Source organism: Amia ocellicauda, chromosome 3, assembly GCF_036373705.1.
Source record: "Amia ocellicauda isolate fAmiCal2 chromosome 3, fAmiCal2.hap1, whole genome shotgun sequence".
Lineage (NCBI taxonomy): Eukaryota > Metazoa > Chordata > Actinopteri > Amiiformes > Amiidae > Amia > Amia ocellicauda.
Window position 1 is genome coordinate 17,167,331 of NC_089852.1, and position 13,149 is coordinate 17,180,479.

At 38.5% G+C, this 13,149-nt stretch overlaps 1 protein-coding gene across 3 annotated transcripts in view; it reads left to right on the forward strand.

Moving 5' to 3' along the window:
• The window catches only part of LOC136739466 (MICOS complex subunit mic25a), a 182,136-nt gene that overhangs the window by 21,427 nt on the left and 147,560 nt on the right, over window positions 1-13,149 (forward strand). The window contains exon 5 of one of the 3 annotated variants that reach the window (XM_066698362.1): window positions 10,459-10,479. The exons of the other annotated variants lie outside the window; for them this stretch is intronic. Coding sequence (XP_066554459.1) covers window positions 10,459-10,479 — 21 coding nt within the window. The remainder of the gene's footprint in view (window positions 1-10,458; window positions 10,480-13,149) is intronic. 3 annotated transcript variants of the gene reach the window in all.

Below are 13,149 nucleotides of genomic sequence, written 5' to 3' on the forward strand. Positions count from 1 at the left end.
CAAGCAGGGCTTAACTCAGGAGTAATTCACCCTGGGGCCGCCTTCCACTCAACCCAGGAATAGAAGGTATACTGTGAAAATGGCTATACATTACACAACTAGAGATTTAGGAAATGATTTAAGCGTTCCAGAGTTAGCAGAATTTGAGGTTCAGGTGTAATAATAAATTGAGCACTTTTTACAGTTTCCTGCACATTTCTCATCCAGTTCTAATTATAAGTCTCCTCAGATAAACTGACCGGCAAAGAAATGCATAATAATCCCAATTTCAGTGAAGATGATAATTGATTTGTTCCTACCTTTATTCAGATGCACTGCAGGGTGTTTAGTGGCTTTGTATTTTTGAGGGATTTCACAGAAGCTCCCTTTTACTTTCAGCTTTGCAAATGCATGTATAACATACATACTAATGGCATGGCTGGTTAATTATTAATAAGAAATGCATATTTTAACGTGTAGCTTTGGGTTCAGCAGGAGTATGGAAGCTGGTTTGAATGGAGAACCTGCCAGATGCACAAGTAGAGATTGACAGTATAGCTGGAGGCCCACCCCCCCATGGGGAAAAAAGTGCACAGTGACACACATTCACATGCAGTCCAGAGCACACCTTAATTGTTAGTCTTATTTCATATATTCAGGGTCGTAGAGGTTAAAGATTTTCAAATAAACAGCCTCTGCATCATTGTAGATTTAAAAAATAAAATAAAAATCAGGAAGACTTGAGTCCTGCACTTTAACATTCAGTTATCTTCATTCTTTCCTTCTTTTACAATCTAGACATCCGTTTTGTCTTGGAGAAAAATAATGCCAAATAGACAGACAGGGCTTGCTAAGGAAAGACGTAAGGGGTAAATGTGAGGTAAACAATCTCTGAAAATCACGTCTGCTTCAAATTCTGTTTTTGCGATTATCACCAATTCAATACCTGGTTGTTTATGCTCCTTAAAATTATTTGTCGTAAGTGATGCTTGCTCTATGAGTACAGTCACTTGATTTTTAAATTGAGTAATTCGATTTGGTTGTTGCGTATTTGCTATGCCGAGTACAAATGGTTAAGTGTAATGTGTAATTCATGAGGATATACTAAGCGATAATTAAACTGCTGTTTCTGTAGAAAAACTACATGTCTTCTGTAGAACTAAATTTGTCTCTGCAATGTGCACATTAACAGTATAATTAAGTAACTGTTTATATGGTTGTCACGTAATAAAATAGCTTTTTGCATTTGCCTCTAGAATTGTTCAGATTATGGTCTTGTGAACACATCCACAGTTGTCTGTGGCTATATAGTACTAAAGCCACTTGGCCACTTCAGGGAGGTAGATTCGAAAGATTTAATTCATCAAAGGGTGATGTCACAGGAATGTTTAAAGACGACGACAAAGCTGCATTTTTTTTAGATTAATCAATAGTATAATTTCTCCCAGTTTTCCAATTATGCAGTTATCTGATATTCCAGCGGAGTGGGGGTTGGGGGTGGTGGTGGAGAGAGAGATACCTTCAAAGACTACCTACCTGTGTTCCCCTGTGGACATCTAAATTGAATTGTATATCTCCACCGGCAGTGCAAGCTACATTTACAGACTATAAGGAATGCTGTGGATTTGTGTGTCGGATTTACTCGACTTATTATACGAGAACCTAATGCAAACAACTTGGACTGCTCAAGATCGGGCTGTGATTTCCAGTGTACTTCTGCAGAGCTGCAGCCGTTTTCTGATAGAAGAGCAGCCCAGGAAGAGTAATCCAGCTCGTTAAATGAATAGCTCCGCACAGATAACCGTGTATTATCAGTCATTTTAATCAAAGACTTGACATCTTTTTGCATGTAAAGCAGTTAAGCTCTTTCTCTCCACTGTGGATGGTTGGAATCCTAGTAATTGCTGACAAGACAACTGCAGGCTGTTGAGATTTTATCGTATGCCCTCTGAACAACTGTACTTTACAGCTAAACTATTCAAACTGAACTCTCTAAAAAAGATAGAAGGAAAAAAAAGAGGGAACACTAAACACTAAACAATCCAAATTCTATGACAGCGAGTTAGTTGACCACTGAATTAGAGTTTTAGAAGGAACTGCCATTCAACACTATGAAAGTTACATTTTATTTTTTGTATTGCTTAGCAAATGCAGTTATCCAGGGTGGCTTAGTTTACATAAGAAACATTTCAAATAATGAAGTGCACTAATACAATCAGTACAAAAAACAGTAATCATATATAAAGTTAAATCCTTGATCTGTGCTCAAAGGAAGGGTAGGCAGCCCAGGAGATTAGGTTGATGTTGGTGTAATACCAAAGTTACATATAAAAGGGTGCATGAAAAATACAAGATAATTCAACCAAAGAGGTGCTAAGAAAATCAAAAAGGTGCTAGAAAATAAAATACTTGAATGCAAGAATGTAAAACTACAAATTAACAAGTTAAGTTTATTAACAGCTATGCATTGCTTTGTACAGCTATGCAAAGGATTCAGCTGTTGTCTATGCAGGAACTGTAAGCACAGTGACAGGAGACCCAAAGCCAGGATTGGTAAAACCTCTGAAGCTAGATGTAAAAAAATATGTATTAAAACTCCATTCGTTCTTTACTATTTTGTCCCTGTGTTATAACGGTGCTCCATGTGGCATACTTTTCAGATTTGAATTACTTGTGGTGCCACTGAATGCCTTTACACACACAAATAGAGGTGCCAATGCGGAATTTGTACAAGAGATACATTGCGGTAAAGCACACTTTTTATGGGTAGGTTTATTTCCAGAATGCTGGTCTAATTTTGTGTTCGTCGTGAAGTGTGCTGACAATGCACTTGGAAGAGACAGGGTTTTGACAAGAAAATGAGAGTGGAATATAGATCCTGCAGGTTTGTAACATTCTTCCTGTTATACTTTCCGATGTTTTAAACTACTCCTTGTATTCTACGAATAATAGTGTTGTCAGTTTTGTTCTGTTAACAGTGGTCTTCAGTACTGCAAAAAGTATTACATTTGATGAGACTACTTGTCTTGCTTAATGGTAATCTGGTTTAAGCTCCCAAAAAACAAAAAACATTTAAGAGTAGAACAAATTGATGTACTAAGCCTTGTAACTGGAGAGAAATCATTTTTTAATTAATAATCTTGAATGGTCTTTTGTTATAATCTAAATTATCATTACACCCACAGTTTGTCTTAAAAAGCTAATATGAGCCATGGTTAAGAATGTTTTTATGCTAGATTTGTCATAGCATATGATTAGTTTCCTATGATTTGTAAATTCTAACTTTTAAAATTAAGACTAGTCTAGTGGTTTAGACTAGTCTAATATACTTTTATGCGAACGGCCCCAGACTGCCACTCCATAGAATGCAGTTGAGACTTTTTTCAATCATACAATCCTTTTGGCAGAAAGCACATTCTTCACTTCTAATTTTGACGACAGGGTAATTTTTGTTTCTGCAGTTGGTCCTATGCAAGAAATGGACAGAAAAATGTCCACATTTATGATGAATACTCCACGATCGTCAAACCAAATCCACGTTTTTTCTAATTCTATCGAACAGGCCTGTCTTTGTCGCTTTTGATTTAATGTGCTCTCTTTTGACCCCTGCAAAGAAGCTCAACTTTCCCACATGACTTGCTCACTTTCGTCTTCGTTCTTTTCCACTGCCAGATTTGTGTCTGGAGGAGACAAAACATCTTAAATAATTTTACAGAAGACCTAGCACAGCAAAATCATTAATCATACAAATCAAAAGAAAGCCACTGGCCCATTTCTCCCCCTCCCCCTTCCCCAGACAGTTTGCAGTTAGGGTAATCTGCTTGATTATTAACTGCTAATTCATTGCGGTAGCCCCAAGCTATGTACAAAATGAACGCATTAAAGAAATAAACAGAGAGAGCATAACAAATGTACAACAGCCTTTAGAAGGAGGAATGGGAGATCTGAGGCAAATGGAAGTGCAAGTTGCAGATGGTGCATCAGTCCCAAATATTTTCTGTTTTTAAAAACAATTGTGTGTGAGATATCTGAAATATCTGTAAACTGAAAGAGACTAATTTGAAAAGCAGTGAAGGACAAACCAAAAGCTCCTTCCCTCATAATCAGGAGAGATGCACCTCTACTTCAGGGGATTGCTGGATTCAGCGGCACCAGACTGCGTGACACGTGTAATAATCCTGCCAGCGTGCGAACCCTGAGTACACATGATTTATTTCCCTTTTTAAATTGTAATTACGCCACCAAGTGCAAAACTGCAAATGTTTAATTTACAATTTAATGCGTGAATAGGTAAATAATTAGCCTATTTTTAAATAAATAAAAAAGACAGTCCTTCTCTTCTCAAGATGCTACAAAACATTATCTGTCAATCACTTTAAAGACTCTTTGCTCTACACCACCCCCACCCCATGTGCCCCCAGCCATCCCATCTTGCATAAGTTATTTAAATGTTTCATTAGCATAATTTATTTTTGGAAAAGGAGTATCCCTTCCAGTCTGCCTCAAAAAGGTTAAGTCTCTTTCTATCAGTTCCATATCAGACGCATTGTTTTTTGTGTTGTTTTTTCTTCTGCAGATATTATTCACTATGGCTTTCGTTTCAGCATCTGTCTATGTCCATTTATTGCTACAGCCATACAAATAACCAGCCACAGAAAAATGACAAAACACACTGTCTCCAAGTACAAGCTTGTATATTTATTGCCTGCAGGGGGTGCATCTAAAGTGTGTAAATGCAAGCTAAAGTTTGGTCTTGGCTCAGCTGGTGAATGCATGCCCTGTTTGATCTTAGTTCGGTTAGTTTCTCTTTAGTCACTTAAGTGTGCTGGAAGCCCCACTCGCTGGAAGATGCAGCTTAGGTGAAATCACATGGTTGGTCTAGGACAGATAGTTTATAGAACATGCTGTAAACAAAAAGGCTGGTTTGTGAATTGCTGAGGTCGAGGGCACAATGGCATTCTCTCCCTGTGAAAAGCCTTTTCTAATTTCCCTCCTTTTTTACGTCAGATTTCCATATTTGCTTTGTGGGAAACATTTGCGCAGTTGTGACTAATGGCCGATTCTGTGCAGGTTCTTCTTATTTTTATTTGAAATCACTCTAATTTTGTGCTCTATGGGGTCCAGGGCTAGAATTACTGTCATTTCTTCTTGCCTGGCTCTTCGTCTGCAGAGAAGATGGGCTTAATGAAGCAGGAACACACTGAGATGGTGTAAATGAAATGTAAATGGCATTACGTTTTCACCACCGAGAAGGAAGGTGAGGTTAAACAGACAGCATTGGGTTGTAAACGCCTTATTATCCCGCTTCAGTCAGTAAATGGGCCCTGGCTTCATCCTTATAAATTTGCCATACGTTTCGCAGGCACAGCATTCATAAATACCTCATTATTCTTTTGAATCTCCTCCTTCGTGCCTAGTGACTTGCATGAACTTCTTGGAGCTTAGAAAGCTTATATTCGAGTGGAGGGGGAATGAAAAGAGATGCTTGCCTGCAGAATGAGCCATCAGTGGAATGGCAGTCAAATGTTTACACACCTCCCTTCAGTCAGCTGGCATCTTTACAGCCATGTCTAGGTTGAATCGGTGTTCAAACTCTGAAAATGTATGTACTGGTTAATAAGTATGGTTTCATGAACAATATTATTTACTATACATTATAAATGATAATGGTATTATTTATTTATTGACAGATGCTCTTATCTGGGGCAACTTATAAGAAACATTTTAAAGCATTGCAAAAGTGCAGCTACAAAATCAGTACAAAATACAATAAGCATACACCCTAGTAATATAAGCTAACAAGTGCAGACATCACACAGGGAGGGGAAAGCATTGGAGAAGTTTCAGTAAAACAAGTGCAAACAACACATTAGCAAGCAGGAAGCCTGGTTTAATAAAGTGCATAAGAGTGCTGTATTGCGGGTACAGTCTGAACAGATGTGTCTAGAGTAATCACCGGGAGCTGGTCAGCGACTGTGCGGTCTTGACCTTGATGGGAGAGTCATTCCACCAGCGCTTTTCCACCGACAAGGAGCCGGAGCCGCTGCTCGCCTGGGAAGCAGCTGATGTTTTTGCGAACCGGCCCGCTTTTCCACCGGTTTTGGAACCGAATGCTGACGTCACTGGATGTGGGCGTCCCCAGTTGATTATGGATGCGGCTGTTTTGGGGGTATTTGCGGCGCAGTCGTGGGCAGATCAATAAACTGTCGGACGATCTCAGGTGATTTTAATGGTTTGATGGGAAATTGTGCTTATTGATGAAATCTGTGATGATGGTCCCACGTCAGTGTTGCATTGTCCCTGTTGCCAGACACGCAGCGATGCTCTTATGTTTTTAAAGTCGACCTGGATAAGAGCGTCCGCTAAGAAATACATTATTATTATTATTATTTGTATTATTATTATTATTATTATTATTAATAATAATAATAATCCATTGTCAGCACTGCTGGCGTGTGATCGCTGCAAAGCGCATCAGTGTAACAGATCTTACTGTGTATTTGATCTTCTCTTACTGTACAATATGTGTGTTTTGTGTAATTCGCCCTGTGCTAAGAAAATGCATTTATTCATACATTATGAATCATGCGCAAACCAACCCGGGACACGTGACTCGTAGAGGCGCTGGATTCGGTGTCACACCGGAGCAGATAATGACCAGATCATTACCAAACAACATTTCTGTTCAGTTGTATCGTCGCATTAACTCTCCTCATAATCTCGCTGTAACACGGCTTTCCTGTCACGGAAGCTGCGCTCAGTCGTCTCTCATTGCTGCCATTTGCCAACTCCTATAGTTATTGACCTGGTGAGACATATTGTCACTGTAGTGTCTCTGACAGACCGCTGTTCGCTGCCGATTTCGCTCATTTTTAATAAACTCTCCTCACTGCTCGCGTCTCTGCTGGCATTTTAAACATGGCGGCTGAACTCCAGCCAATCACTTTCTGTGGAGACGACTTTACCCGCCCCGGCCCTGACGTCACTGGTTCTTAGGTTCCAGACCAGCAAGTTTTTGGTGCCAGAAAAAGCGGCTCCGCGGCACCGAGCCGGGTTTTCTGCGGGAAAAGCAAAAACTGGTACTAAATTAGGCACCGGCTCCTCGTCGGTGGAAAAGCGAGGGGGTCCAGAGAGCCTTCTGGCTCAAGAGGACTGCAGTGGTCTGGAGGGAGTATAAATAGAGATTATAGTCTGTAGGTGGCTAGGTGCAGTCTGGTGGAGTAGTAGTATTATACATTATTATTTAACTAATACAATTATTCAAAATAAATATTCAAATGAAGGTTGTGAATATTATTGACTACAACTTTGTATATTACTAATACATAGACAAATATGTAGAGACTGAAAACAACTGTGAATTTCTCTCTTGAACAGGTTATGTTTAAAAAAGGTTACTATTTTGCCAGAATATTTCTAATATAAGAGACTGTTTTTAGCGTAGTTTGTTGTTCTTGTCATAGGTTCAAGTCTATTTTCATAGATCAGTGTAGAAACCAGAGACTGACAGCAAGGACATACATTCTTCTGACTTTTCTTCGATTTACAGTATGCATGATTCATGCAGAGATCTAAAACTGCTTATTTCTCTTAAAAATAAAAATAAAAGTGTAACTGATTCCTTATGTGTAAAGGTACTGGAGCATTCACTGGTGAATTAGAAAGACCTGACTGAAATTAAATCCAGCCCAAACACTCAAGATGTCATTCCAGATATTTCATTGAAACTGATCTGAAGGATAATTAAGCAATCAACAAAACAATTACTGGATAATTGTAAAATATTCTGTTCTAATGAAGGACAGTAATGGCCATTCCACCCTAGATGCATTTAATAGAAGGGCTTTAGAATTACAGGAACAACAAACAAAAGACTTGCATGGTTGCAAATGATCTTGGAGGCAAATAAATCGAGGATAGACTAAACAAAGCCGCTAATATTCGTTTTCGATTTGGCAGAGTCATTTTTCTTTTGCTAATATAGGTCTATGAACCGATAAACCAGAGCCACATGAAATCCTTTCTTATTTCAGCAACTATATATTTTGTGAGGAACTTGAAGCTTACAGCTGTATTAGATCCACAAGACGTTGCAGTGCTTTACCTCCAATTAATTTTAACAGGCATGGCATATCAGATCTGATGTACACCATAGTTCAACATACATAACTGCATAATTGTGTAGCTATTCAGAATTTCCCATTGCCTTTAAATTGTGTATTTCCAACTTTATCAATGAGTCAAAGTGTAGTGATGCCTTGGAAAAGAAATGTGAAATAATTAAAGTTACAAAAGTTCTGTCCTTTTGAGCAACTCAAACAAATTTTCTTAATTTTATTTACTGCAGTTGTGAAAGACAATTTAATAATATGGATATTACGAGGTTCTAATAACTGGTAAGAACATTTATAACCTGCTGTTGTGTCTTGGGTTTGCAGTTGGGTGACTTAGAGTTTTACATTGCCGAGTTTGCAGAAAGCACTGGGCGAAAATAGGCCCTGCGTCACTGCAAGATTTAATTACAAGGTGACATTGCATTGTTGGCTTCTCCCTGGTGGACTCTGGTGTTGTATTTCCACAGCTGGTTCACACTTTAAACATGACTGAAGGATCATTTTAGAAAAATGTAATAAATACCTTATTAAAATAAATAAATAAATGCCTAATGTACAGCAGTGCTTTCCATGAAAACAAAAACATACTGTGTTACGATAGAGAAACCTTTTGTTCCATAATCAATTAACCTTTTGTACCTTTGGCTCTTTATGGAACTCAATGTTTTCTTCATATATATGTGTGTGTGTGTATGTGTATAAATATATAGGCTATACACTCACCTAAAGGATTATTAGGAACACCTGTTCAATTTCTCATTAATGCAATTATCTAACCAACCAATCACATGGCAGTTGCTTCAATGCATTTAGGGGTGTGGTCCTGGTCAAGACAATCTCCTGAACTCCAAACTGAATGTCTGAATGGGAAAGAAAGGTGATTTAAGCAATTTTGAGCGTGGCATGGTTGTTGGTGCCAGACGGGCCGGTCTGAGTATTTCACAATCTGCTCAGTTACTGGGATTTTCACGCACAACCATTTCTAGGGTTTACAAAGAATGGTGTGAAAAGGGAAAAACATCCAGTATGCGGCAGTCCTGTGGGCGAAAATGCCTTGTTGATGCTGGAGGTCAGAGGAGAATGGGCAGACTGATTCAAGCTGATAGAAGAGCAACTTTGACTGAAATAACCACTCGTTACAACCGAGGTATGCAGCAAAGCATTTGTGAAGCCACAACACGTACAACCTTGAGGCGGATGGGCTACAACAGCAGAAGACCCCACCGGGTACCACTCATCTCCACTACAAATAGGAAAAAGAGGCTACAATTTGCACAAGCTCACCAAAATTGGACAGTTGAAGACTGGAAAAATGTTGCCTGGTCTGATGAGTCTCGATTTCTGTTGAGACATTCAGATGGTAGAGTCAGAATTTGGCGTAAACAGAATGAGAACATGGATCCATCATGCCTTGTTACCACTGTGCAGGCTGGTGGTGGTGGTGTAATGGTGTGGGGGATGTTTTCTTGGCACACTTTAGCCCCCTTAGTGCCAATTGGGCATCGTTTAAATGCCACGGCCTACCTGAGCATTGTTTCTGACCATGTCCATCCCTTTATGACCACCATGTACCCATCCTCTGATGGCTACTTCCAGCAGGATAATGCACCATGTCACAAAGGTCGAATCATTTCAAATTGGTTTCTTGAACATGACGATGAGTTCACTGTACTAAACTGGCCCCCACAGTCACCAGATCTCAACCCAATAGAGCATCTTTGGGATGTGGTGGAACGGGAGCTTCGTGCCCTGGATGTGCATCCCACAAATCTCCATCAACTGCAAGATGCTATCCTATCGATATGGGCCAACATTTCTAAAGAATGCTTTCAGCACCTTGTTGAATCAATGCCACGTAGAATTAAGGCAGTTCTGAAGGTGAAAGGGGGTCAAACACAGTATTAGTATGGTGTTCCTAATAATCCTTTAGGTGAGTGTGTATATATATATATATATATATATATATATATATATATATATATATATATATATATATATATATATATAATATATTTTTTCTTTTTTGCTTGCTTCACTTCTCACAAATTCGCAATATATTGTTTTGTGCTCTGTGATTATTATTTTAAATGTAATCTGTGGCTTGACTGTCAGTAATGGAGACTGGTAAAGGACTGGTGAAGGACTCTGCTTATTAAAGAATATATATATATATATATATATATATATATATATATATGGCTGCTACCTCTTTAATGATGAAAAACAGCTCCTGTTTTTTTTTATTTATTGCCTTTATTTTACTATTACGAAATCAGTACTGTGTTCTAACCCATATTAGGAGCCAAGCTCAATTAATCATTTTTTTCATACTGATCTTTTCTGCTTTCCTTTTTGTTCTTCCCAGCCTGCAGATTTGGATGCCTGGGTAAGCAGTGCCTGTTTGTTGTTAATCTTACTTTCTTTTTTTTTATTTAAATGTCATGTTTTCATTGTGCATTAAAAACAGGTTCCAAGCATACATCTAGCATTCCTTTCACCACATTTTAAGGGTATTCAACTAGAAAATTACATATCATCTGTGTGCCGGTTGAAGTTAGTCTCTTTGTCAATAGACAGGGTGCTTAAGTAAGCGACAGATCACACTACATATAATGCAGGGCTGTGATTTGTGCTGGCATTCTTTAAAACAATTATTGTAACAATGCTTTCAAAAGCATCTGTATTCCTTCAGACTGGCCCCACTGCACTTACAGGGAACAATCTGGTGCGCACGTGCATCTGTCTTCATATGTCTCCTCGCAAGGCCTGTAGCGCTTCTCCTCAACAGGGACTGGAAAGCTTGTTAGGATCAAAGGAAAAATGGATGGAGCAAAGTACTGGCAAATACTAGAGGAAAACCTGTTTCAGTCTGCTAAAGACTTAAAACTGGGGTGAAAATTCACCTTTCAGCAGGACAAGAATAAAAAACACAAGACCATAGCTACATATAGAGTGGTTAAAGAATAAGAAAATGAATGTCTTTAAGTGGCACGAAGTCCAAGTCCTGACTTGAATCCTATGGAGAATGTGTGGAAAGACTTGAACACTGCCATCTTTAAGTGATTCCCATCAACTTGAGCAAATCTGCCAAAATGAATGGGGGAAAAAATTGCACCAAGCCAGTTGGTAAAGTTGGTGGAGACGTACCGAAAAAGACTTGCTGCTGTAATTGCTGCCAAAGGTGCTTCAACAAATATTGAGTTGACGGGTCTGAATACTTACACTATCAACATATTTCAATTTTTTTTTTCTCTTAAGTTTTTGCTGACATTGACATGTATAACTTATCTTACCCTTAAAAGTTTTCAGTTTGAGCATTCAAGTATTGAATACAAAGAAAAAGTGTCTGCATCATTTAGTAATTTCACAAAATGGTATACTAGAGGAAGGGTCTGAATACTTTAAGGCACTGTGTGTGTGTGTGTGTGTGTGTGTGTATAATATATGTGTGGCACCGTGGGGGTATGACCACAGTTCTGGGCTCAATAAATAGGAGTGGTCTAGGTAAACGGATACACAGGAGGCAGGGCTATGGTGGAAATGAAGGTGAATTTATGATGTACGGTGCTCGGTGGATAAACGCAATAACCTAGCTTCCCTGGAGCTCACCTAAACTCCTTCCAGATGCCTCTCTACACACAAACACTAACAGGCAAGGAAATGAAGAGTCCAAATCACAAATCCACACTCAGAGGCCAAGTCCAAAAGCAAGAGGTCAATTACCGGTCTCGTACTCTCCACGCCTGCAACCCCAACTCCTCAAACTCTGCAAAAACAAACCGTGTCTGCTCCCTGGCTTTATGCAGTAGCCAGACCAATCAGAAGAGTCCAGTGAGTCAGGTGCTACTTACCGTTAATTTAATCCTGCAAGGCTTCTCTGTTCCTCAATATATTTATATTCATATTTTGTCAAACTTCAGTCAATATATTGATTTGCCCTGTGCACCATTTCAGAGATTATTTGTTAGTTGGGGGAAAAAGGTTCACTCTCCCATTCTGAACAGAGAGCTGGTTTCCCTTCATGCACAGTGATAATCGCACATTCCTATAGCAGTTCATCTCTCACTTCAGATAGAATGGTAAATGAGCTTCGTTCATGGCTGATATCCTGAAGCTGCTTCTGACACAACTTTACATGGACTTCTCTGAGTTTGCAATGATCCGCTTTGACAGGTTTTCAGCAATAAAGGACCAACTAAATGAGTTGGAGAATGAGTTTGCTGAAAAAAATAACAATCTTTATAATACACTTCAATAATAATAGAATTAATTGGGGGGCCTTTTTGATGCGTTTTGTTCGTGAAAGCATTTTCTTTTACAAGACGCGTCAGAAAGTGTTCATGCTTTCTCCCTTTTTTAAAGGTGAAAGATGAAAACTGGGGCCTTTAACAGAATGAAAGCCGGTTTGTCAGACTTATCCTTGAGGAGAACTTTGAATATTTCCTTAATTCTGTACAGTACGATGAACAAGACTGGTCCTACCTAGGGTTGGGCAATATTAAAAATTATATATTACCGATGATTGATGGATGTTCAAACTTCGCAATATCGATATTATATTATCTGATATTATATGACTATTATTTTGTATCTTTCAGTGAATTTACATTTATTTTTGTTTGTATGATGACAATCTGCATTTCTTTCTTCAATATAAAGATAGGTGTGAAAAGGTGTGAGACGGTCAGTGCATTTCCATAGCAACTGTGAATGAACAGAACAGAAAATATAGAAAACTTATGGGTAAAGCTTTTTCTGTCAAGTAACTAATTGAGATGTGTAATTATTCTCACAGCACTTGCTCTTGGACGTAAAGAGTAAGTCTTAGTTTGACTCCTTTAAACAGGAAAAAACATGTTTTTTTTTTTCCCCAATAAGTCATCTTAATTTAATGATTGTAAGCTATTTTAGGTTTGTAAAATGTAGTATTTTTATGATGGGAGAAAGACGCCTTATTGTGCTTCAACCTTTTGATATCATAGTTTAAGATTTTTTTTAATTTTTTACATGAATAGTGAACTTAAAGTTCTTTGCATGAAGCATCCACAAACCACAA